At 56.2% G+C, this 24166-nt stretch overlaps 1 protein-coding gene across 1 annotated transcript; it reads left to right on the top strand.

The window, feature by feature from the left end:
* Positions 1–23: 23 nt before the first annotated feature.
* Slc15a4 (solute carrier family 15 member 4) lies at positions 24–22370 on the top strand. The gene is made up of 8 exons (XM_013071923.3): positions 24–628; positions 6411–6706; positions 10292–10460; positions 10855–10932; positions 11299–11467; positions 17049–17204; positions 18046–18204; positions 21511–22370. Exons 1-8 carry the CDS (start codon positions 68–70, stop codon positions 21657–21659), a joined length of 1737 nt encoding a protein of 578 aa, XP_012927377.2. The 5' UTR covers positions 24–67; the 3' UTR covers positions 21660–22370.
* Positions 22371–24166: the final 1796 nt, after the last annotated feature.

Below are 24166 nucleotides of genomic sequence, written 5' to 3'. Positions count from 1 at the left end.
GAGAACGCGGCGCGGGGTCCTCTGGGAGCGGGGCCGGGAGAGCAGCGGCGGGGTCGGCGAGCTGGGGATGGAGGGCGCGACGGGCGAGCGGGCGCCGCTGCTGGGCTCGCGGCGGGAGGCGGCCTCGGCGGCCGGGGCGTTCACCGGGCGGCGGGCGGCCTGCGGCGCAGTGCTGTTGACCGAGCTGCTGGAGCGCGCGGCTTTCTACGGCGTCACGTCGAACCTGGTGCTGTTCCTGAACGGGCCGACGTTCGGCTGGGAGGGCGCGCAGGCCAGCCAGGCGCTGCTGCTCTTCATGGGCCTCACCTACCTGGGCTCGCCCTTCGGGGGCTGGCTGGCCGACGCGCGGCTCGGCCGGGCGCGCGCCATCCTACTCAGCCTGGCGCTCTACCTGCTCGGCATGCTGGCTTTCCCGCTGCTGGCCGCGCCCGCGTCCCGCGCCGTGCTCTGCGGGCCCCAGCGCCCCTCGCGCGTGCTCAACTGCTCAGCGCCCTACCCGAACGGCACGGCCGTCTGCCCCGACCACGCCCCGCGCCGCTGCGCGCCCGCCACCTTCGCGGGCCTGGCGCTCGTGGGCCTCGGCGTGGCCACCGTCAAGGCCAACATCACGCCCTTCGGTGCGGACCAGGTGAGCCGCGCCGCGCCCACTGGACCTGGACCTGCGCGGGGCGGCGGGGAGGGACGCGGAGCTCCCAGCCTCTGGGCGCTTCCTTCTGGTTGTGACTAAGCCCTGGAGCGGGCAGACAAAGGCAGCAGAGACAAGTGTGACAGGAGCTGTTGAGGGGTCTGTCTCCTGGCCACGCACGCAGTGATGGCCTGGATTAGCTCGAAAGGAAAGAAACTTCTGTATGGAGGGGCCATCTGAGTTGAGGCTTGAAGGATAAAAAAGATCGAAAGTAGCATGCGTTAGAGCTGTTTGGGTGGCTGATGAAGGAGGATTGGAAGTTAGAGGCAAGCCTGGGCAACTTGATGAGACCCTTTGTCCGGCTGCTTGCCTGACAACGTGAGGTTCTGGGTTCCATCCCCAGTACCACAAAAACAAAACGTGGTTTCCATATAGGGAGGTTGCAGAGCCCTGGGGCCAGAAAACAAGGGAGACCCCCCATCATTGTAGTAGCGACCAACTGTACTTTCAGAGGGGTTGGGTTGGCAGGAATGGCCCCATGGAGTGGAGTGGAGGAATCAAGGTAGCAGCAGGCTCCTGCTCTGAACCACCAAGACAGAGATGCGGAAGGAGTCATCCAGAGCGTCCCAGGGGAAAGGAAATGATTTGGCCTGGGTGCCAAATTAGATCTACTTCCCGTTTTTTGAGGACTCTCGTCCTAAGAGTGGTTCTTGCATCTGTAAGTGGTTGGAATCTGTAGTATTTTGTGGCAAGTGCAAATTTTATGAAACGCAGATTTCAGTCTCCATAAATAAAACTTGACTGGGACGCTGTGGGGCTCATCTCCCATCACCTGTCCCCTAGACTGGGGCCGCTTTCACCCAGCTGTGGGTGCGACCAGTCTTACAGAGACCAAGTGCCTCATGGAACCTGAAATGCCAGCTACTTGGCCCTTCTCAGAGAAAGATGGAGGGGCCTGTGGTGGAGTGCGGGTTGTGTGGGGCGGAGACAGCACAGATCCCGTGGGAGTCAGCCTGGACTGAGCAGGAGTGGGGCCTGGACCAGAGAGGAGGCGCGGGGAGCTGTGGAGGTCGAATGCGGGGGTGTCGGTGGGTTTGACATGAGCCTGTGGAGTCCATTTCCGCACTGTTCCTCACTGAGGGCTTCTTGTGCACCGGACCCTGTACTGAGTGCTTGTTCAGTCCGCGAGACACCTCATTGTACAGATTTGGAAACTGAGGCTTGAGAGGTTAAAGCTTTTCCCAAGTTTCACAGCTATTCTGTGACTAGCCAGGAAAGCTTGCCCTTGGATCTGAGCTTCCCACCTCAGCATAAGGCTGACAATGAGAGTAAGGCGAGCAGTAAGTAGTACAGTGGCTGTGTAATGTGCTGAGCCCTGCACTGTTTCCTTTGTACAGTGGCATGCGATTTGAGCCAGACATGAGTCTTAAGTCTGTCCTGCAGGTGGGTAAATGGAGGCACAGAAAAGCCATTTTCCTGTTCTGTAGGTAGTGACTGATTAAAGAAGGCTTTTATTTCCAGGTCTGGTTTCTTAACCTTTCAGCAGTGCTCCTTGATGGGCTGCACACATCTGTGTCGTAATGGCTCCCCACGTTGGACCTCTGGGCCCAGGCTAATAGCCTTGGCCTCGCTGCCCTCAGCTGCAGGCCCAGCTACAGTGCAGGGCTGAGAGCACATTCCTTCTGTGTGTTCTTAGGGGCAGACCACACCATGCAGTTGCCACACGATCTGAGTGGTCACGGAGGGCCCCTTTGCATCTCTCACACGGTTTCGTGTCAGCCTCACAGTGGTTCACAGGGTTCCTGCTGTGATGGTGCCCTGTCACAAGGAAGGGGCTGCTCACAAGGGTGCAGGAGAGCGGGTTTGGATCCAGCCAGTCTTGACTGAAGCTAGTGCTTTCCAGAACGTAACAGATTTGTAATTAACGTCCCCAACCTGCAGGTGCTGGGGATTTAACCCAGGACCTTGTGTACACCAGGCACAGGCTCATCCGCTAAGCTATGTCTCGTCTCTGGCTCAATTGGTATTTCTAAAAGAGTGAATGAGTGACCCTGCAGTGGTTATCTTTATTTTGGATGGATCTGAAAGAACTTGCATGCTTTTGACCCATAATTAAATGTGGAGTTGAAGGGAAATGCGGCCCCCCACGGGATAACTGGCCTGGGTTCTTTACTCAGAGTGTCATTGTCCATCCTTGCTGGAAGGAAGCAGAGACTTGAAGGCCAGGGGCCATGTGTGCTGTGGGATTGGCTGCAGTTTTTTTTTTTAAAAAGCTGTTTTCTTTGGGCGCTCGATTGGATGACGCTGTGTGGATGTGGTATTCCTCGGGTCTGGTGATGGCCTGTGAGTGTAAAGGAATATCTAGGGTTAGGAGTCGGTTGATGAAATCTTGATGGTAAAATAAGATGTGACAACTTATTTTCAAGTAGGGCAGCCAAAAGTATTTTGTATTTTTATCAGAAAAAATTTAGAGCTAGAGCTCTAAATTAGGGGCAGAGTATATATTTTATGATTCTTTGAACTTTTGTTTTAAGTTTGAAGTTTTCTGAAATGAGAAATCCAGGGCTGTTGTCACCTGCTGCAAGTTGAGTGTATGCACACATTGAGATATCGTTCAGTGGAAAACTGATGAGTCTTGAGAACACCAGAGTGGGGCAGGCAGCTGGCCAGAGCCTCCCATGTGTGCTTCTGTCCTGGCCGCGGGAGGCCGGTGACTGCCGCTGGCCAGGCAGGCCCGGGAGTGGCTGCAGACTGGATGGCAGTGATGGACGTCCAGCTCGGGATGCACAGCGATCACTGGCCACACTTCATGGGTAAGACGTTATGCTATGTAAACTGTCGCTCCACAGAAGTCCCGGGGCAGAGCATGGTGCCCTAATGGCTTTGTGCTTCCTGCCAGGTCCTGGGGGCTTTGCGAGCGTTTCACAGGCCTTCCTCGTCCCCGTCCCTAGGTGCTGGCTGTTTGGGGAGGCCTGGGACGAGGGTTCATTCCCCTGCTGTGGCTCACTCAGCCTTGGGGAATCTATTTTGGGGGAATCTCTTGCTCCTGTGTGGGTGCCACCTCATCTCCACGCAGGCTCTCGGAGGGTCAGCTGTGTAGCTTTGAGGCAAGGAGGGCTGGGGGCTTTTGAGGTGGATGTGAAGCCCAGAGGCGAGTGAGGGTGGTGTCAGTCTGGCCAGCCTCGCGCTGCCAGTGCTTAGCCTTTCTCAGAGGTCGCGCTCGTTCTCCGTGGATGGATCCAGTTGTTGTTTTTTCCTTTTCCTTTTTATTAGCACATGTTTGTAGTACATAATAATCACATTCATTGTGGGGAGTTGGTGCATGTACACATCTTTATTCTTTTTATGCATCGCCTTTTTATGGTGACCTGAAAGAGGGAAAGCTTACTGTACAGATAAAGAGAACAAATAGCGCAGTTTTTCCTAAAGGGAAAAGAATTGCATTCTTGTGCACTTTAAGGAATTTCTCCAACTCACTGCAGGCCAGTAAATCCCTCAGCTTTACTTCTCCATGTGGATTTCCTGGGTGTCATTTGACCAGTCCCTTGAAGAGCTGCTCACCCTTGCTGGGCAGGCGGCAGCTGCTCACATGGTGACGTAACGCAGCTGACTTAGGCGGGGGCAGAGGCATGTGATGTGCCCGCCAGGCACCAGCTCTGCCTGCTACAGAAGTGGCCATGGTGCTTACCTAGACCCTGGGAACAGCCTTTGGTTTATGAAGCAGTTCCGGTGCATGACTCTTGGAAGTTGAAATCAGCCCCCTTCCAGGCTTATTCAGGAAATGAGGATGAGTGGAATTTTAAAGTTAGAAGTCTGCTAGGCTAACTGACTATGAATCCTTTTCTTCTTTCACTTGAAGATGAAATATGCCTGAGGATATGGGAAGATGTGTGCAGTGGCACTGTGAATACCAGACAGGTGGCGGTACCCTTCATGAACACGTAAACTATGGCTCACATGTGTTTACTAGATTCACATGTGTTTACTGGCCTTCACCTTCCCTTTAAGTTTGTCAGAACAATTACTGTTTTTCTCCTTAACATGTTACGTTAATTATGTTTTCTCTGTAGCGATTTCTCTGCACATTTTTTTCTCCCGGTCTGTCTGCAGTATAGCCTGAGCATTGATACCCACAGTGAGGTAGTGTGTACAGGCATTCTTACGTGTGTAAGAAGTTCTCAGCACAGACGTTTATTCAGTGATGATGCTAGTATTTGGTGTAAGGACTCTGTTCTATACCGACTTGTATGGGGGAAATTTAAACTCTTGAGAGTGTATGGTTCCATCTAATAGTCATATTTTCAGTCTGTGATGATCATAATCATATCATTCACTCAAATATGTTACTTGGGCCGGGGATGTAGCTCAGTGGGGCCATGCCTGCCTGGCAAGCACAAGGTCCTGAGTTCAATCCCTGGTGCCGAGAAAAAAAAGAAGCATGTTACTTGCCAGCATGGTAGGAATCCATATAATTTTGACTTGAAAATAGTAAATTTTGAGGAGTACTCAATTTTGACTGTATATTTTTACCCTCACTGTAATCTTAAAGATAGACCCCAGAGTACCGAATCAAGTGGTGTGACTGCTACAGAGATGCTTATTGGATGTTACAGTCACTTGTTTCAGTCTCATTTAAGACTTGTTTGGTAGAGGGGATTGCTGGGGATGAGAAACCAGGAATGTTCTGACCTTTACCCTACCCGGTGAGGTCAGGCCAGACAGTAGAAGTTCCTAAGACTGCAGAACTAGACAGTTTTTATGAGATCCTTCGTCAGCCTTTAGCTAGTGAGTTGGTCAGAACAAATTTCATGAAGTGAAACTCAGCAGAGATGTCTGGCTGGGATGGACCCACTCTTGCAGTGCCCATTGAGGCGAAGCTCCGTGGGAAGGGAGCTAAAGCCCTCAGTGCCCAGCTCGGGGAAGTAGGCCTCTGGGTGTTAGCTGCCCCGTGACCCTTCCTGCGATTGCCTCAGTCCAGGAAGTTAGTGAGTTTTGAGCCCCCAGGAATCACTGCTCCTATCAGAATTCTTTCTCATTCCTTTGATAACCTTTTTTTTTTGGTACCAGGGATCAAACTCGAGACCTGGCACTTGCCAGGCAGGTGGCGGAACCACTGAGCCAAATCCCTGGCCCTATAACCTTTCTAATCTAAAAACACCTTGTGGGTTTAGTTTCAGTAGTTGTTTATTTGATTCAGGCTTATCAGAGTCTCAGGAGCCAAGATACGGTAGGTACAGGTGTGCCCAGGCTCGCTTTGAAGCTGAACCTGCTTGCCAAGTATAGCTCAGAAGGGATGAAGCTATAAAAACATGTTCTGAAACTTGCAGTGAGTAGAAGTAAGCGGGGAAGTTGCTTCACAGGCCGTTTAACATGCAGGCGCCTGGCCTGCCCTGGGGAGGATGACAGGAGGCGTGGGTGTGGGTTCTGTGACTCATTCCGAGTGGCCACGGCAGGCTTGCTTTGAGTCCTGTGGGATCTGTTGGCCCTCACACCTGTATAACCCGGTGGAGGGTGCTTTTGGTCCAGAACCTGTTGGCGTACTGGAGATACCATTTCCTCGAGTTGTGCTTCTCAAGCTGCTGGCAGCGGAGTGTGTAGCGTGTCCCTGTGTTCTCACTCAGGACGGCTACAGGAGGCGGTGGTGGTGTCCAGCTTCTCGGGAGGCTGAGGCCACCTGAGCCTCACAGTGAGACCCTGTCTCAAAGCAAAAAGAGGAAAACAGAAAATTAAAAAGAAAGGAAAGATATCATGAGTTTTCAAGTATTTTTCCTCCCTGTTATTTTAGGTCAAAGATCGAGGTCCCGAGGCCACTAGGAGATTTTTTAACTGGTTTTACTGGAGCATTAACTTGGGAGCCATCCTTTCATTAGGAGGCATTGCGTACGTGCAGCAGAACGTGAGCTTCTTCTCGGGCTACCTCATCCCCACGGTGTGCGTGGCTGTTGCTTTCGTGGTTTTCCTCTGTGGCCAGAGTGTTTTCATCACCAAGCGCCCAGACGGCAGTGCCTTCACTGATATGTTCAGGATTCTCGTCTACTCATGCTGCGCCCAGAAGCGCTGTGCAGCGCGCCTCAGCAGCGGGTAAGTGCTCTGCTCTCCCCACACACTGTTTGGGGGACTCACCAGTCCCTGTTCTTAAAATCCCAACCCCTGTGACCCTGGCTGCCCAAGGGAGCTCACCATGACCCCCTGAGGCAGTGTAGTCAGCCCCTCACGGACTACACAATGCTCGGTCTTGTCCTTCACACCCAGCTTCGTCTCCCTGCCATGCAGCTGGGAGCTGCTGGCTGCTCAGAGGCAGATTGTACAGATGGTCACTTGCAGAGGGCTTGGGGAGACAGTGCATGCTTTACACTGGTGTGTGTTTCCAAGAGCCTTGAATACATAGTGGAAGCTAAGCAGGGGCTTGTGCCTGTATTTCAGAAGCAGGCCGCAGCCTGTCTGTGGGCATTGGGGCTCGGTGTCAAGGAGCTGCTGCAGTTGCCTTTAGACACAGGTTGTGGGAGCAGAATTGCAGGGTGCAGTGAGTTGAGTCAGGCTCCTCTGACTGTGTGGGACTCACCCAGTGTTAGTGCTGAGACCCCGTGGACTCGAGCTTTAGAGCAGAAAGTCCTGGGCCTGGGAACCCGCCACGGCCCAACAGTCTGCCCTGCAGTGACTTGTGGCCCTGCCAGGTGCTGGAGGCTGCAGAAGCTTTTGTTACTGGTTTACATACCCTTACGTGAAGTGAAATCCATCTCTTCTAGCTGTACAGCTGTCACTCACCCAAGGGGTGTCACCACCGTGCAGTCCAGGCGCCCAGTGCCCACCCCGGGGCATCTTGGGACCTGTGTACACCTTTGCCCTCAGAGGCCTCGGTTGGCCCCGGGCTCCCAGTGGGCGTTGAGCAGGAGCCACTCACCTGGCCACTGCTGCTGCCCGTCTGCTCTGGGCTGCGTGCCCTGTTGCTGTCGTGCTCAGTGGCCGAGTGGCACACCAACCGCCCTGTGCCTGCCCATGCTTATCTTATTCCCAGTGGCTGTGTCCAGTGCCCCTGTGCCTGTTTGAGCTGCAGCTTCAAGACTGTAGCTCCCTCGGCTTGGCTGCTTTTGCCAAGGATGAAGCCTCTCTGATCGCTCTGGGCACTCTGACAGACTAGCCTCCCAGTGGACCTTCTGGGGTCAATTTCGGGGCTTATTGTGGCTGTCAGACCCATAATTCCAAACTTTGAGTCATGAGTCACATGAAGACATTTTTTAAAAATTAAAGTTTCCAAGCTTGGCAGCAGACACTGATATTTCGCCAGAACCTGTGTTAACTGGATGGAAGCAGTGTTTGAGCCTAGACGTTTACTCTGTGGATCTGATGCCCACTGAAAGGGAGACCCCTCGGGGTCTTTGTTTGTGTCCTGCCTCATAGACTCCTGCAAGAAAACTGTGCTGCTTTGAAGGCAGCACAGGAAGCAAGGTTCAGAGTTGCTGTTATTTAGAAGCTGGTTTCTCTGTAGATTTGTTTTTGGAAGTCATCTTGGGCAAGAATAAGGAAAAGGAACTTGCTTGCAGAAGAGTTAATGGCCTAAAGGGTCATCACAGTGCGCTCCTCTGAGACCGTCTATGTGAGCTCAGCAGGCTCAGGACCCTGCTGCGCCTCCTGCCCTTTATTATGCAGGGCAGGCGGCTGGTCTCACAGGACCGATACCAGGTGTGAGGCTGTTGCAGGTGCCCAGGACTGGCTGGGCAGCTGGGGGAGCCTGAAGAGAGGCCTTCCGGGTTCCAGGAAGTCCATTGTCCCCAGTCCCCAGGTGTGACACCCTGTACTTCATCTGCCCCAGCCTCAGTTTCCTGTCTGGGCTGAGCTCTTCTGAGGCTGACAGCATGCTAGTTTTAGGAGGATTGACAGTTCGTTGGTCACTCCATTCTACTGGAGTGGACAGGCCCCAAAGTGAGTGGAGTCTTGAGATCCTTGGGGCTCTGCCCTGGGAGCAGCATCCTGTGCAGAGCCCCTCGAGCGGTGTGGACACCGCGCAGGGGAGGAGCAGTGCGCTCCGTCGTGTTCAGGGGGTCTCTGCGACTTGGGCTTCATGTTGCATTGCAGAGTAGCGCGCTAAGGAAGGAGTTTTAGGGCATACTGACTCAGCAGGTCCCGCAACATTTAATGACAGGAAGTAAAATTAAGCAATTAGTTTGTGCAAGAGGGATTTGTTATCTGGCGTTCAAATGTTTTCAGGGAAGCACACAGCAGGATGTAGTAAATCACCAACCGTTGTCTGTGTGGTTTGTAAGGACTTCAGATTTGTTTTTAAAGAAGAAAAGTAGTAACTTGAAGAAGGAAATGTTTTCTAATAAAATAGGAATAATGTCTTTGGAATTTAGAATTTGACTTTTCAGTGTTCCTTTTTTTCTGAGCTCATAAGAACAGGAAGCAGGTCCTTTAAAACTGTGTTCCAATATCCCCCACTCAGTTAGAGCAGCAGTGAGCATACAAGTACTCTGTAAATACTTGTTGGGTTGGTTTTAGTTTTCTTCACCAAAATATGGCTAAAAATTCTCATTGTTTATCCTCCCACCCGCAAAGTCCAGATTAAAAATAATCAGCTTTGGAAGGTAAAACTAATTTAAAATAGCGGCCCTTATTAAAACAGGACATGGGTCTGTAGACTGGGAAGGCGACAGCCGTCATCTCCCCTGAGCCAGAATCAGCAGCCACCTCACTCCCTGGTGAGTCACTGTCTCCTGGCAGTCCAGCTTGAGAGCACAGTGTGCGTTCTTTTCCCTGAGGATGCCGGGGTGTTCCTCCGTAAGAGTCTTAGGGGCTGTTTCGTGGGACCGACTCGTCTTACAAAGAACGAGTCAGGCTCAGATGGAGAAGCAGATGCCAGCACAAGAGCCAGGGGCACAACGTCGTCTGGCCTATGACCCACAGCTGTGAGGGTCGGGGTGTCCTGCAGTGGCCATGGCTGCTGCTCTGAAGCCTGGATTTGGGTCCTGGCTCCCCTCGGAATGCTGTGACTGCGGCACATTTCTTGCCCCTCTCCTACTGTCCTTGGTGAATGGGCCAGTAAGGCTTTCAGTACCCGGGCTTGTGGTCAGGGTTACCGGTGAGTGCTTCGTGACCACTGCAGGTTGCCCATTACTTTGCCACCTTGGCCCTCCCTTCATGTGAGGAAGGATGGCTTTCCCAGCATGGCACCTTCCGCCCCGCCGTGCCTAAGGCTGCGTTCGAGGTGAGCCAGCAGGGCCATGCCTAGTGCATTGCCATTGATTGTCAGCCTTGGTGCTTATGTAGCTGACTGGAAATCCAAACAGTCAAGTGCAGTTTCCCCAAATTCCAGTTGAGTGCGGTTGCACATTTGCACAGCCTTAGATGAAACTGGCACAGTGGCCAGCACAGAGCCTGCCTGTGAGCAGTGGCCAGCGCCAGCTCGTGGTGGCACAGTGAGGCCCACGTCAGCCTGAGTCTCCCTGCTCCCTGAAGTCGCAGCCACGCTGGCCAGAGATCCTCCGCCCTGCTGTGCTTGGGCGGAACTCTCTGGGAGCTGCCTTTGGTGTTTCTAGTTAGTCGGTCCTAGAAGAAGTCAGGCAGATTCAGTTCAGTGAGCTGGTTTCCTACCCCCAAACTTAATTTGTTACCAGATGATTGATTGCTGGGGGTGGAAGAAAACTAATTCCTTCATTTTGTTTCCCAAAGTGAAGGCCTTGGAGTCTTTCAGCAATCTTCTAAACAAAGTCTGTTTGATTCATGTAAGATGTCTCATGGAGGGCCGTTCACAGAAGACAAAGTGGAAGACGTGAAAGCCCTGGTCAAGATCGTGCCCGTGTTCTTGGCTCTGATCCCTTACTGGACAGTGTATTTCCAAGTGAGTGGTGCTGTACAGGTCGCATTTCCTCGTCCTCCCCAGAAGCGCTGCCCAGTTCCGGTAGCCCAGCACCTGGGGCTCGGAGTTTTCCCATGAAGCTAAGATTTCGGAGTTTTTGTTTCTAGTAAATATTTTGAAAACCTTTCTGAACAGAAGCTAGGAGTGGGTGTGCTGCTGGCTTCCCAGGCCCTCCTCTCCCTTAGTTTCTCGTTTGGCAAACTGGTGTAGTTCATTGATCTCCAGGAGAAGTTCATGGTAACCAGATAACTAACTGCCTTGCCCACTGTCCACCTTGGTCCCCTCGAGGCTCACCAGTCAGTCAGGGCGGGTCCCGCGCTGCACTCTCAGAGAAGTACGGTGGCGCACGTGCAGTGACTCTGCTTTCTGTGCCCAGATGCAGACCACGTATGTCCTGCAGAGTCTTCACTTGAAGATTCCGGAAATCTCGAGCATTACAACCAACCCACACACGGTAAGAGCCCTGGCACTGAGCGGAACGGGACTGCGGGGCTTTGGGAACAAGTGGGTCCCTTGTGCCCGAGCCAGGCCTGAGCGCCAGCAGTTAGTGCGAGCTCAGAGCAGTTACTGAGATGCGTCTTCCTTTTCCCTCCCGTGGTTACAGCACTGACCAGGTTGTGTTGACTGTTCACCAGGTTTTCTCTCCCCTCCCCCTGTAAGCACGGGAAAACAGGTGCGCACACATGAGGAAACAAGTCTCTCCCAGTCTCAGGGTTGGGAGTGCGAGGCTCTGGGTGCATTTCTCCGGGTGGGCATTTGGCGCCAAGTGACGGCCGCCTTGCTGCAGAGCCCTCAACGTGCCCCTGTGCTTGCCCCGCAGTTCCCCGCTGCCTGGCTCACCATGTTCGACGCTGTGCTCATCCTCCTGCTCATCCCACTCAAGGACAAGCTGGTGGACCCGGTCCTGAGAAGGCACGGCTTGCTGCCGTCCTCCCTGAAGAGGATCGCTGTGGGCATGTTCTTCGTGATGTGCTCCGCCTTCGCCGCCGGTGAGCAGCCTTCCTCAGTCCGCTGCCCCGGGGCCTGGGCGGGCAGGATCCTGGGTGCTGCAAGGCCAGTGCAGCACTGGTTCTTCCTCCTCCTCTAGTTTCTCCCTGCAGAGTGGACACGTTCTTCCCGAGGACCCATTGTCCTTGTTCTTTTGGATCCGAAACCTTGGAGTGAATGAACGCGGCTTGTTCTCTGCTGCCGGTATAGCTTTGTAGGATGCGTGCCCAGTGGATGGATTTATGAGTGGACGGTGCAGAGCCTGAGAATTGCTCCTTGTGATTCTCCGTGGAAGGTCTGTCAGCTCGGGCTGCCAGAATCGCTGGAGTGATTTGGATGTGGTTTGGCTCTCGGCAGCGCTTCCCCTCCCCAGACCAGCACCGCCTGGCAGAGCCTGATTCCTGAGTATCCACGCACCCCTGAGGGCAACTAGCCTTTTGAGAAGTTCCTTTCTGCTTTCATAATTTTTCTGTCTGAAATACTAATTTATCTTTTGCTGCTAAAGTGGACGTAGCTGAGGATGGTGGCGCAGGCCTGTAATCATAGTACTTTGGGAAGCTGGGGCAGGAGGGTCATGAATTTGAGCCCACCTGGGGCAACTGAGTAGCTCAGTGAGACCCTGTTTCAAACTATACAGGAAGGGCTGGGGATGTAGGTCTGTGTGAAGGCCCTGGGTTCAGTCTTCATGACCAAAAGCGGGGAGCAGAAGTATTCTACTTCCTTTTCAGCTTGCTTCGGAATTGTTCCTTCCTTAATATTTGGAAGTGCTGCTCCAGAATCTGCTCCACGCTGCCTGCGGTTATGATGAGCTCAGCGTCGGGTGCTGCGGCTCGGAGGGCTGTGTGCTCAGACCCTGCTGCCCCTTGCCCAGAGAGCGAGTGCAGAACAGGGCTGACTAGGCTGACTTCTGACAGCGATGTTCTAGAGGCGCAGGCTTGAGAAGACTGGCGCAAGAGCAGATGGGAACTGAGTCAGTGCAGGCCGACTCTGGAGGGAGGGCTGGTGCTGCAGGGTGTGTCCCTCGGCCGCGCCGGGCCTGCAGATGCCAGGCTGCCCTCGCCCGCCTCCCTGGGACGGGCACCCTGCGAGGCTGCTGGGTGTGGCTCTGCCTTGCCAGCTGCCTTTTCTTTTCAGTTTGTCAGTGGCAGCCCCGAGAGGTCCCTTCCCCGCCTTGCACAGTTTCTCTGCAGCTGTAGGGGATCAAGGACAGAGGAGAGGCTGTCGCTTTCCCAGTCGGGCCATCACTTCCGCTGTTAGAATAGCGAGATGAGGGTGGGTGGAGTCTAGCCGTGTGACTAGGGTGTGTGTCCAGGCTTCCCTTGCCAGGGGCCACATGTTAGGAAGGAGCTCAGCTCACCGTCTGTGCTTGGGAAGCGTGTAAATAACCTGAGGGCTGCCCAGAGCACAATTAATTCAATTCAACATGAAGAGCTGCTTGTTTCTGCTTCTGGAGGCAAGGTCTCACTGTGTAGTTTAGGTGGGCTTTGAAAACTCACCATATAGCCCGGGCTGAACTGGAACTCGTGATTCTGCTGTCTCGGCCTCCCAGGCCTGCAGGTTGCTGGTGTTCCCGGTGGCTGCGCTCCAGTCCCAGTGTTCCTGAGAAGCAGTCCTGGGCTTGAGGGGAGACGAGAGCCGTCAGGGCCTGGCCAGCAGCTCTTTGTCTAGAAGGCTTGGGTGCAGGCCAGGCAGGCCAAGGGGCCTTCTGCCAGCCCAATTTAAGGCAAAGAGAACAGCGTTAATTTGTTAGCTTTAATTCTTTTCCCTTAAAAATTGTGCATTGTTTTATCTCATATTGTAAGAGATTTTTCCAAGTGTTTTCATTTCCTTCTTATTTTTTGTAGCTTGCAAAGTTTCTTAGATTTCTTCATCTATGTTAGGTTTCTTAAGTATTTTATGTAGTTTTAATTGCTCTCATGGTTATTTTTCAAAATTCGATGGCGGTTAGTGATTTATTTGCAAAAGGTTCCTCTTCGTCTTCAAATGTAGGTTTTTTCCTGTCTTTATGGTAACTGCAACTCTTTTCTCTGACAGTTTTGGCTCAGATTTCTAGAGCTCCCTTCCATGTGGGTGGCCGCCCAGCCGGTGTGCAGTGGAGACTGTGACATGAAATGCCTGGCTCACCTTTCACTTTTCCTGGGGGCTTGAGAGGAAAGGAATATTGGTTTTCTCAGGGTGCTTTCCCTCCACCCCTGTTTGTACGTGTGCTGTTTGTCACCTTAACTGCCCAATGTCTGTTACAGAGGGCTCAGCACGGGCCAGCCTGTGCCTGAGCCGCGTTTCCCTGGCTCAGTGCCTGGAGGACAGGGAGCCCCAGAGTGTCTCAGCTCCCTGGGAAGCGCACTGCGGGGTGCATTTGCATCTGTTGTCTCATTCTGTGCAGATTTTGTTTTCTCCTGAGTCACTTAAGTTATTTTTTTTTAAAGTCTTAAATCATTTTTCTTGCATCTTCAGAAAGTGTATTAGATTTTATTTATTTATTTTTTTGGTACTGGGGATTGAACTTGGTATCTTGCACTAGTGAAGCAGGCAGCGGAACCACTGAGCTAAATCCCCAGCCCCAGAGAGTGTATTAGAGTGAACATAATAAAGATAAAAGATCTTTGAAGCAAATCCATTTGTGAATGGATCTTTGAAGTAGATTCATATAGTTACACTTCATTATTAGCCTTGTATATGTTTTACATTGTTTCTATAGAGGTATCTCTTGAATTCCATTTGGCTGTCACTGTGTTTTCTTTTCTAAGGCACTGAAATTTTGTATCCTTGTAAAGCTGTTTCCTTCTTATCACCTTGCACTTATTTCATGGTTTTCCTTCTCACTATTGAATGAAGTTCTTTGTTCTCTTCCATTTATTCTTTCCTGTTTAACAGTAAAAAGATACTTGGTGCTAAAGTTTTGGGAGTTGCTACTGTTTGGCTGGGTAGGGCCTGTTATTTGTTACTGTGTTCCTGTGTTGTTTTCTATGAAAACTGAGGTTTCATTCCGAGTTCCTTTTTGATCTGAATTAATACCAGGATTTCAGTTTTCTGCTGCAGACATTTGTGCTTCCGTTACTGATGGCTCGTCCTGTTGGAGGGTTGGAAGCTGTGGTGGCATTTTCACCACCTCAGTAGTTTGAGGCTTCCTTTACTTCTAGAGAGTTTGTAGGTTGCAGAGTAGAAGCGGTCATCCATTTCAATCCTCCCAGCTGTGTCCCTCAGGCTCCCGACCCAGCCCTGGGACCCAGCCCGGCCTCCAGCCCGGGGCTGCCCCTGAGCCCGCTCGGGTCTTTCAGAGCAGGGTTCTGAACTCGTGTTGGCAGCGGGCCTGAGGTCCGAGCACGCCCAAGCACCAGCCTCCGGGTGAGGCTCCCGAAGACAGGGCTCCTGCTGTCTGTCCGGTTCTGAGCCCTCTGCACGCAGCTGCCTCAGGAGTTCCTTGTCCCTTCTCAGCCTGGGCCTGGGTCTGCACCTCGGGTCTCTGGTCTGTGGCCCTTGTGCTGGTTTGTACCTTTGTCGCCTGGTGGTCTGGAGGAGGATGAGCTGGGCTGCCTCGGCGTGTGTCGCTTGGCTTCTCTGAACCGTGCAGCGTGGCCTTGGTGGCAGCACTGGCGGGAAAGTCCCGACCCAGCTGTGGGAGCCCTCTCCCCGTCTTTGTTTTCAGCGTGTCCTTCTTCATTCTTCTTTCCTCAGAATTCTGGTTGTGGCTTCTTCCTGTCTCCGATTCTGTGCTTATCTGCCTCACAGTGGCCTGGCCTCCACCGCCTGAGGGTTGTGTTTGGTTTGGGTTTCCTTCTCCTGCACATGTGGTCTGTTGGTTTGGGGTCTGAACTGCTGCGAGTATGGAACTTTTACAGGGAGGGCCCAGCTGTTGGCGTCCAGAGCTGGTGGGTGGTCCAGCACCTGGGCCTCCTCGGCATTTCTCAGTCCCTGAGTCCGATCCCTGCTGCCCCTGGGCCCCCTGCTCCCTAGGAGCCCTCAGTCGGTCTGAGAAGGGGCCCTTTCCGCTGTGGACGTCGCAGCCTCTGGGGCTGTGCTCCCTCCTGACTGTTCCGCCATCAGCCCCTCCAGGGTCACTCCCATTCTTTCTCTCTTCTCTTAGTCTTGGCCACTGGAGCATCTCCTCAGCCAACACCTCCTGTTCCTGTTAGCTGCTCCTCCCGCCGTCTTCACAGCGTCCTGGTGAGACGTGAGCAGGCGCTGTCCCCACTTCCTGTCGTCTCCTGCGCAGTGCCTGTTGATCATCCCCACCTGTAGCCTCTGCCCCCACCCACTTTGTTTTCTCCTTAACTTTGTCTTTCTTCCTGGGAAGCAGGAGGATTTTATCCAGCTTCCGTGTTTATTCCCAAACCGGCAGTGTTCTTCCTCTCAGGCTGGAGTTCGCCAGCACCGAGAGGAGGCAGCGGCTTCTACAGGTCGCCCAGGGCAGGCGGGTGGGCGGGCTGTTGTCTGCACAGCGCCAGAGAAGACTGTCCCTGTGACGTCCCCACAGACCCCAGGGCCTCTCCAGAGCAGCCGAGAGCCCAGGACAGTTTGCTGGTGCACAGCAGTCTGCGCCTGCGCCTCTGTGTGGAGAGTGTGTGTGTGTGTGCGCGCGCGCGCGCACGCACACGCCTGCTTGTGCCTGCCTATGTCTGTGTCCAGGGTTCGGGTTCGGGTCGTGCCCGCTGCACCGGCTCCGTGGGGCCTGTGGCGCTGTGTGGCAGAGCAGGCTGTGGGCAGTTGGGCGCCCTCCAGGGCTCCCTGAGGTTGTCTTCCTTCCTGCGTCCAGCGAAGGTGTCTTTCGGGGCACAGGTTCCAGAGTTGATCTTCTTGTCTCTGTGTTGTCATACTGTGCTCCTTTTCATGCTTGGCTTTAAAAGGAACATTTTCTATGAGTGAGTGTAGTGCAGAAGGAAAGTTTTACGTTTCTTACTAGTGTGTGCTAACAGCACATGCTGATTCCATTCCCTGTTGGGAGGCGGTCCATGTACTTACACACCTTAATTCTTTTTAAACCGCCCCCCATCTCGTGAACATTTTAAATATATCTGTTCCATTGCCCTCTTAAGCTACACTCATTCTGTGTCTGAGACAGGATCTTGCTATGTAGTCCAGGCTGGCCTTGAACTCACTATGCAGCCCAGGCTGGCCTCAGACTTACGGGATCCTCCTGCCTCAGCCTGCTGCATGCTAGGATTGCAGGTATCACCACCATGCCTGGGTTTGTTTTTTTCTAAGAATTCCCTATTAGCTTTTTGAGAATTTTACAGTGGGGTCTCGCTGTCCTGGCCCAGGTGGCCTCCTACCCCCGAGGGCGGGCCGGGATTGCAGGCGGGTGTTTCCATGCCAGCTGGCGTCCTTTCTTGCCTTTGTGAAAGCCATGAAGGACGCCCGTCCAGAAAGTAAAAGTGGATGCAGTGTGTGTTCTGTGGGCTGCTGTAAAGAGCACCCACAGAAATGGGCCAGGCGTGTTTCAGATGGCTGCAGACCCTCTCCCTGTCCTGGGCCACCACCCTGTCGCTGTCTGAGTCACCAGTGAATACCTAAGAGCCAGCTCCTTGTTCTCTAGTTGAGTTGGAAATGTTAATAAATTCTGTCCTGATCCCTTATGAATCCTAGGAATCCTGGAAAGCAAAAGGCTGGACATTGTTAAAGATAAACCCATCAACCAGACCATTGGCCATGTGGTCTACCACGCCGCGGACCTGCCCATCTGGTGGCAGGTCCCGCAGTACGTGCTCATCGGCATCAGCGAAGTGTTTGCCAGCATCGCAGGTGAGCTGCCCGCTCGGACAGCGGTTGGAGCTTGGGTCAGAGGTGCTGCTCTCGTGCGCTTTGGGGTAGGGAATTGCGGTTTCGAATATGGCTTGCTAAGTACATACTAGTCCAGTGGCTGGAGGGCTCTTTTGATATAAAAATAGTATTCCCCAAAACATTTCCATGAGAATCATTAGCCGCCTTATGGGTGCCAAGGGAAGAAAGCAAGCTGCTGCGGGGAGGGCGCTGCCCGGCCTGGCTTCCTGGCGAGGCTCCTGGCTGGCCCGGCAGAGCCCAGGCCCTGTCACAGCCCACAGCTTCCTGCCCTTAGCAGAGACTGATGGGAAGCACGTGTGATCACAGAGCGTGTTGTCGCAGGCCCCTCTTGCTGCAGGAGGCTCTGCAGCGTGTGGTGTGGACAGGCGTGTCAGGGCAGGCCTGCCGCCGCTGCTGGGGTGAGCAGGGACAGGAAGTGAGGCACGGAGCCTGGGCCTCACCCCAGAGGCTCGCCTGGAGCTGGTGGTTCGCGGGAGTCCATCACAGCAGGATGGGCCCTCGTTAGGGTTCTCGTCCGTGTCCGTCCGTGTCCAGTTACCCTAAGAAGCCGAGTTTATTGGTGAACCTGCTGAAATTGTTTCGAACTAGAACTCTTAAGTGGATCTCCCACTTCAGTGTGTGTGATTTTCAAAATCCCACTCCTTGTGAAGAGAGGAGAAGTTTGTTTCCCTAACAGACTCCAGAGGAGCAGCCCTCAGAGCCCGTTGGTGGCAGGCGCTGCTGGGGTCTGAGGCGCAGGCCTCCTGGGTGGGGTGAACCCCGAGAGCACTGTGCCTGCAACCCAGCCCCTCCTCCTCCCCAGGTCTGGAGTTCGCGTACTCGGCTGCCCCCAAGGCCATGCAGAGCGCCATCATGGGGCTGTTCTTCTTCTCCTCCGGAGTCGGCTCCTTCGTGGGCTCGGGGCTGCTGGCACTGGTGTCTCTCAGAGCCATCGGATGGATGAGCAGCCACACGGACTTCGGTAAGGCCAGTCCTCCCACCTGAGGTGGCACTCGTGGCTGTGGGGTGGGTGAGCAGGCGGGCAGGCACTGCCACCTGCTCCCTGTCTCCAGTCACTCAGTCCTGCGGGCCTGCCCTGTCAGTGCCGTTCCTGACCCGCTTGATTTTATGTGTTTGTTTCCTGGCAGTACAGCGTCCCAGTATTAAAAGAACGGATAAAATTGACTTGTTTTTTAATAAGCGTATTATTCCTGATCATACTTAATGCCAGTAGATGGCATCTGGGGCGCTGAACAGAATTATGCAAAACATTGGAGTTTTGCTTTTTCCAGACTGATGGGGGCTTTTTTTTGAGACAGGGTCTTGCTCTGAGGTTCAGGCTGGCCCTGAACTCACTGTGTAGCCCTAGCTGGCCTTAATTTCCTCCTGCCTCAGCCTTCCTAGTGCCTGGCTTGATGGTAGCGTTTTAATGGACCCGTGCATGAAGATGCCCTTCTTTTCCTTCCTTTCCTTGGCGTGTGATCCGTGAGACCAGCCCTGTTACTTTGTCGGGTTTAGGACTGGCTGGTAGTACTTAGCTACTTGTAGCAAAATCTGACTGGGTATAGGGGCTTTTCTCCAGAAATTGCAGACCGCGCAGGGCCCCTCCCGATTGAGTCACAGGTCCTGTCCCCGGGTGAGAAGGCCTGTGGCTTCCTGCTGTGGCCACACACAGAAGCCCAGCCACTGCTGTCCCTGGACACGGGCCCAGCTCTGCCACAGCGCTCGCATCTCCTGCAGGTGCAGGGCTGGGGCTGGCGAGAAGAGCGCTCGGATCCGGGCCACGGTGGCCGCGGCCCTGTGCGAGGTGGGCAGCTCTGGACGGGGCTGCGGCTCCTGGTCCCGGCTCTCAGGATGCAGGTTCTGCCCTGGTTTCTGTTCCATGGTCACAGGAGCTGTGGGGAGTGGCCCAGTGAGCCGGTCTCCTTGCTCTTAGCGACTTCGTCTCCTCCCTATCCTGCCGGCCTGTAGGCCTCCATTCGGCCGCTTTTGCCTGCTGTCAGTTTTCAGAGCAGGACCCGCCTGCAGGAGTGTGTGTGCGTGCGTGCGTGCGTGTGTGAGCAGGCCCGCGTGTGGCCTGGGAGAGCAGGAAGGGCTTTTGGCTGCTGTAGAAGGGGCAGTGGCTTCACGCCAGCCTCTACATGGCCTAGGCTCCCCCGGCGCTCCCACCGCTGCCACCAGTGCTCCTGTAGGGGAGGCTGGCGGTGCAGCAGGGTGACCGGAAGTCATTGTGTAGCTAGACTGAGGTCCTAGGGAAGAAGCCCCAGATTACTGTTGTGCTATTCACCTTTCCTGCCTGCAGGCTCTGTTTGTGGCCGTACTGAAACTGGGAGCCACGCTCCTGCCATCAGTACCCTGATCGTAAACGTGCAGCCTGATGTGCTGCTATCCAGCGCCAAGCTGGGTGCTGCCAAGCCCTCCCATGCCTGTCTGTGCCGCCCTCCCCAGCAGGGTCAGGCTGTCCTGGCCCACCCCAAGCCTGGCCTCTCCTGCACACCTGCTGGCATCAGGGAGGCCTCCCCACAGCGCGCTCTTCACTGAGCCGCGTTGCAGCCTGTGCACGCCACAGCCCAGAGGGGCAGGCGGCCGGGTGGTGCTGACCGGCTGCTTGCTGTTAGGAGTGACACTGCACTGGTATCCCGTGCGTGTGTGTAAGTGGACACGCGCTTGGTGCTCGGCCGCAGTCTCTTGAGAAACAGACACAGCCCCCTGTGCTGGCTTCATGTGCAGTTACCCGTCTGGAGAGGCCCAGAAAGCCTGGCACGCTCAGAGTGCCTCTGAGTGGCAGGCGCATGCTGAGCTCCCTACGGGCCCCAGGCTCGCCCTGCTCACCACTCGCATGGTGCACACAGCTTCTCCCTGCTTGTCCGGGGCTGGCACTCGCTGTGGTGTGCTTGCTCCTCTGAGCATGGCCTGTGGTGCCCCTGAAGGGTCCTGGGAACTGGCGTCCCCACCACGGCGAGCTCAGCCCTTCGCAGTGACATGCGCCGAGGGTGGGCACCAGAGGGGAACTCTGTGTCTTCCACCGAGGGTCCCGGGTCCCGGTGGAGCCTGGGCCTTCTGCCACCCCCGTGAATCGGGGTTCTTTCACACGAGCCAGTGCCGTTGTGTAAGCTGTTCATGGTGTGCTGGGGTAGTGAACAGGCTGTTAACCGTCTGCCATCTGCTCCGGAAGAGGAAGAGGGCTTCAGAGTAGCCAAATGTAGACAGAGGGCCCGGCAAAGGTGGGCATCCCCACGGGGGACGACTCTGCGCTTCGACCTGGACTGAGCACACAGGCTATGCGCGCAGTCGGGACCCTTGGGGGCTGGGTGTCCTTCCCACTGCAGACCCTAAGGAGAGCTCAGGGGTCCCAGAGCTGCCTTCTCTGCACTGCACACCTCCCTGCGCCCCTTCCCCTCTGTGGGCACCGGGTGTGATGGACGCCCCGTGCCTGCTGCTCCTGGGACGGGTGCAGCGTGTCCCCTGCCTGCTCACGCCCAGTGCTGGTGTCAGCGGGCCCTGCAGCTTCCCAGTGGAGAACACGCTGGTGCAGGGTCGAGGCCGGGGCTGTGCGGAGGGGCGCAGCCAGGTACGTGGCGATGGAGCTGCCCCTGCACCCTGCCCCGGACCCTGCCGGACCCCCAGTGGGAGACCCCGGGCTTCTGCGCCGGAAGCTGTGGGGCTCGGTGCTCCGTGGCTGGACCTCGGCTCTGCTCCGCTCTGGCCTGACTGGGAGCAGCACCGCGTGTTGGGTGTGGTGGTGGTGTGTGCGGGAATGGGGCTCACAGGTGTGTCCGTGAGCGTGCCAGGCCGGTGTGTCGGGAAAGCTGAGGGCGCAAACTCGGGCGCTCCGCATGCGGTTTGTGTGGCAGCTGTGGGCGGGACCTGGGGTGGGCGCGGCCTGGTGGGGGCGGGGAGGGGAGGAGAGGGCCGGGCGCTCCTCCTCAGCCCCATCATCCTCCAGCCACCGCCAGCCCTTCTGGCCCCCACTCAGGGCTGTCCCGGCCCGCCGGCCAGCCACTCATGTGCTCTGCTGGCCACGGCACAGCCCAGCTCTGTAACCCTCGCCGTGCGCTCCGCGCCTGGGCCGATAGCTGGCTTCCCCTGCCGGTGCGCCCAGGCCCCTGCTCCAGCCCAGGCGCTCCTCCGGAGCCCTCCGCTGCTGTGGGAGGCAGCGCGCACCCCGCCTTCCCCCGGGGGCTGGGGTCGGCACCCCCTGCCCTGCCTCTGGAGCAGTGACGCCCCGGTCTGGTCTCCTGGGACTGGCAGGGAGCGCGCGGCCTCACCTCTCTGCCCTGCTCCGCAGGTAACATCAACGGCTGCCACCTCAACTACTACTTCTTCCTGCTGGCCGCCATCCAAGGAGCCACCCTCCTGCTCTTCCTCATCGTCTCTGTTCGATACGACCGGCCGCGGGTGCGAGGGGACGGAGCGCCCCCCAGCGCCAGGGCCTGACGGCTGCCCGCGGCACGAATGTGAATTTGGCTCCCCTGCTGTCCCGCCCACGGCAGGTGGTGAGCGAGCGCGAGCGCCTTTGGGGCCTCCGCACGCGGCCTCCCGCAGCCCCCGGGCTCTGATCTTCCGCTTCGGCCGTCCGCCTCGCCTCTGCCAACCCTGTCGCCGCGTGTCCTCCTCACAGAAGCCACAGGCGGCTGTGGACGTCCTGCCGCCGCCCCTGGGACATCAGCGGTGCAGGCCTGTGCGGAGGGGCGCCTCCGAGGCCAGAGCGTGGCGAGATTCCGTGCCCTGCAGTCCCGGGAGGGTCTCGTTCACGGATCCTGCAGAGGCCACACATCTTGCTGCTGCGGGGTTTTTGCGGCTCAGTAGTGCAGCTAGTCTCCTGCTTATTTCTGAAACTTTGAATGGCTTCTCGTCCGAGTGGGAGCTGCATCGCTGATCACTGGGACGCGTGTCCTCGGTCGGGCCACAGCAGCCCTGGGCGTCCAGGCCAAGCCTCATCAGTCCTGTCTGCAGTTCTGAGGGCGGCAGCGAGGCCGGGCCGCCTGTGAACGGCCTGCGTCGTGGGGAGGGTGAAGGTGTTGCCTGTGAGCGTGCTGCCTGCCGCTGGCGTTCTTACTGACTGTCGGGTTCGCAGCTTGTGACCAGACTCTTCTGTTTGTTGCTGTATTTTTGGTGTACTTTATTATAAAAACATCTCAGAACGTGGCCCCTGCATGACTTGTCTGCATCTGTCCTCGGCTCAGCCTTGACTCTCGTCCCAGGTAGCAGGCTGGGTGGGGGACATGGGGTGCAGGGCCCGCCCCTGGCACCGCCCCGGGCTCTCGGCAGGTTCTGAAGCTGCCCTGTGCCACTCTGCACACTTGCGGGAGACGAGGCGTTGTCCCCCAAGAGCTGCAGAGATGTCCCAGGACCCTCGGCCAGTGGGACAAATGCGGGTGGCGCTCTGGTGCCACCAAGAGGTTGAGTCCACTTCCAAGGGTGGAAGCACTGCTAGGGAGGGCGGTCACTCCGGGCTGCGAGCTGTGTGTGCACGCATCACTGCCCCTGTGGCCAGCACTGGGCTCACGGTGTGAGGGCTTCATGCTCGTCAGCGGGCCCCCCTCCTGGCCCGGCAGCCCATCTGAGTGGCCAGGGGCACCAGCGGCATGGGCGTTCTCCCCGAGAGTTTGCTGAGAGCCTGGCGAGGGAGCAGGTGGCGGCTGTGGCACCCTGAGGAGCTGCTCCCTGTACGGTGCCCAGACCCCCTTCCTGCAGCCGTTGGTCTCCCCTCCTGAGGCTGCCTCTGGGCTCCTGGTTGCCCGGAGAGGAGGGAGGGAAGCAGCTGAAGGTGGAGGAGAACCTCCCGCCATCCCCGTAGGGCCCGGAGAGGGGTGGGCTCCTGGAGGCACCCGGGGCCCAGATGCCCTGCCCTGCCCCACCCCTGGCCCCGGCCTGTCCTGCCGTCTCTTCCTCTGGGGTCTGCCCCAGCCCCTCTGCAGCCTTCTTTGCAATGCAGGGCAAGCAGAAGCTGCCCGGCCAGTGTGCATCAGACCCAGTGGGGGTGTGGGCACCCCATTCATAGCCGGGGCGTGCAGTCCCAGTTTGTGCTGGTTGCTAGTGCCAGGCCAGCCTTTCCCATTTCTGGTGGAAGGAAGACTGCATGGCCAGGTGTACCCAGCACTAAAGGAGTGATTCAAGACAGAAAACCAGCGTGCTGCTTGGGAGGAGTTCCAGATGCTCTGTCCCGAGCCTGTGTGGGTGGCCAGGCCTGATAAGAGCCTGTGTGACAGCTCGCTGGCCTCTGTGGGAGGTGTGTGGTGCGCGGCTGTGTTTGCCCACAGTGTCACGACAGCAGCAGAGAGGGCGTTTCCACTGTCGGGACACAGCCCAGCACCCACAGTTTACAGCAGGGTTTCAGGGGCTGCTGCAAGGCAGGGGCATCGTGGCGGAAGGGCGTGGGGGACTGAAGCTGCCTCGTTCACGATGGCCGGAGCAGAACAGTGTCAGCCCAGAGCTGGGCCAGGGACCATGTGCAGGGCCAGGGCCATGCCTCCTTGCCCCCCACACACAGAAGCAAGCCTTACCAGTCCCAGAGGCGCTGCTCAAGTTTGGCGCACGCGGCACCTCGGCGGGCACGCGTGATTCTCCTGGTTTCAAACAGGCCGTCGGGTGTGGTCGGGATGAAGAGCAGGCTGCGCTCCTGGGCCCTGCTCTTAGCCTGCCGGGAGTCCCACTGCCACTCCCCACCAGGGCGCCGGGGCTCTTTCTCAGGGGTCACGTGGGGGCCCAGGCATGCCAGCAGCCCCCTGGGCCTGCCCAAGCCCTGCCTGACCTCTGCCAGCTCCACGTCCAGCACCTGGATGGTCTCCAGCATCGCCAGTGTTCCACCACTCGGAGGCCGCAGCACGTTAGAGTGAGCTGTACTCACGGAAATGGCCGTGTACCCCAGAAGGACTCGCCGTTACCAAGACGGACCGAGTGTTTTATGGGCATTTTCAAGTAGGACTAAGTCACTTTACTGG

This window comes from Heterocephalus glaber, unplaced genomic scaffold, assembly GCF_053883595.1.
Source record: "Heterocephalus glaber isolate CG9 unplaced genomic scaffold, H.glaber_assembly_v1.0 deba00001687, whole genome shotgun sequence".
Taxonomy (NCBI): Eukaryota; Metazoa; Chordata; class Mammalia; order Rodentia; family Bathyergidae; genus Heterocephalus; species Heterocephalus glaber.
The sequence above is the reverse complement of the archived record's forward strand: the minus strand, read 5'-3'. Positions and strand labels throughout refer to the sequence as shown.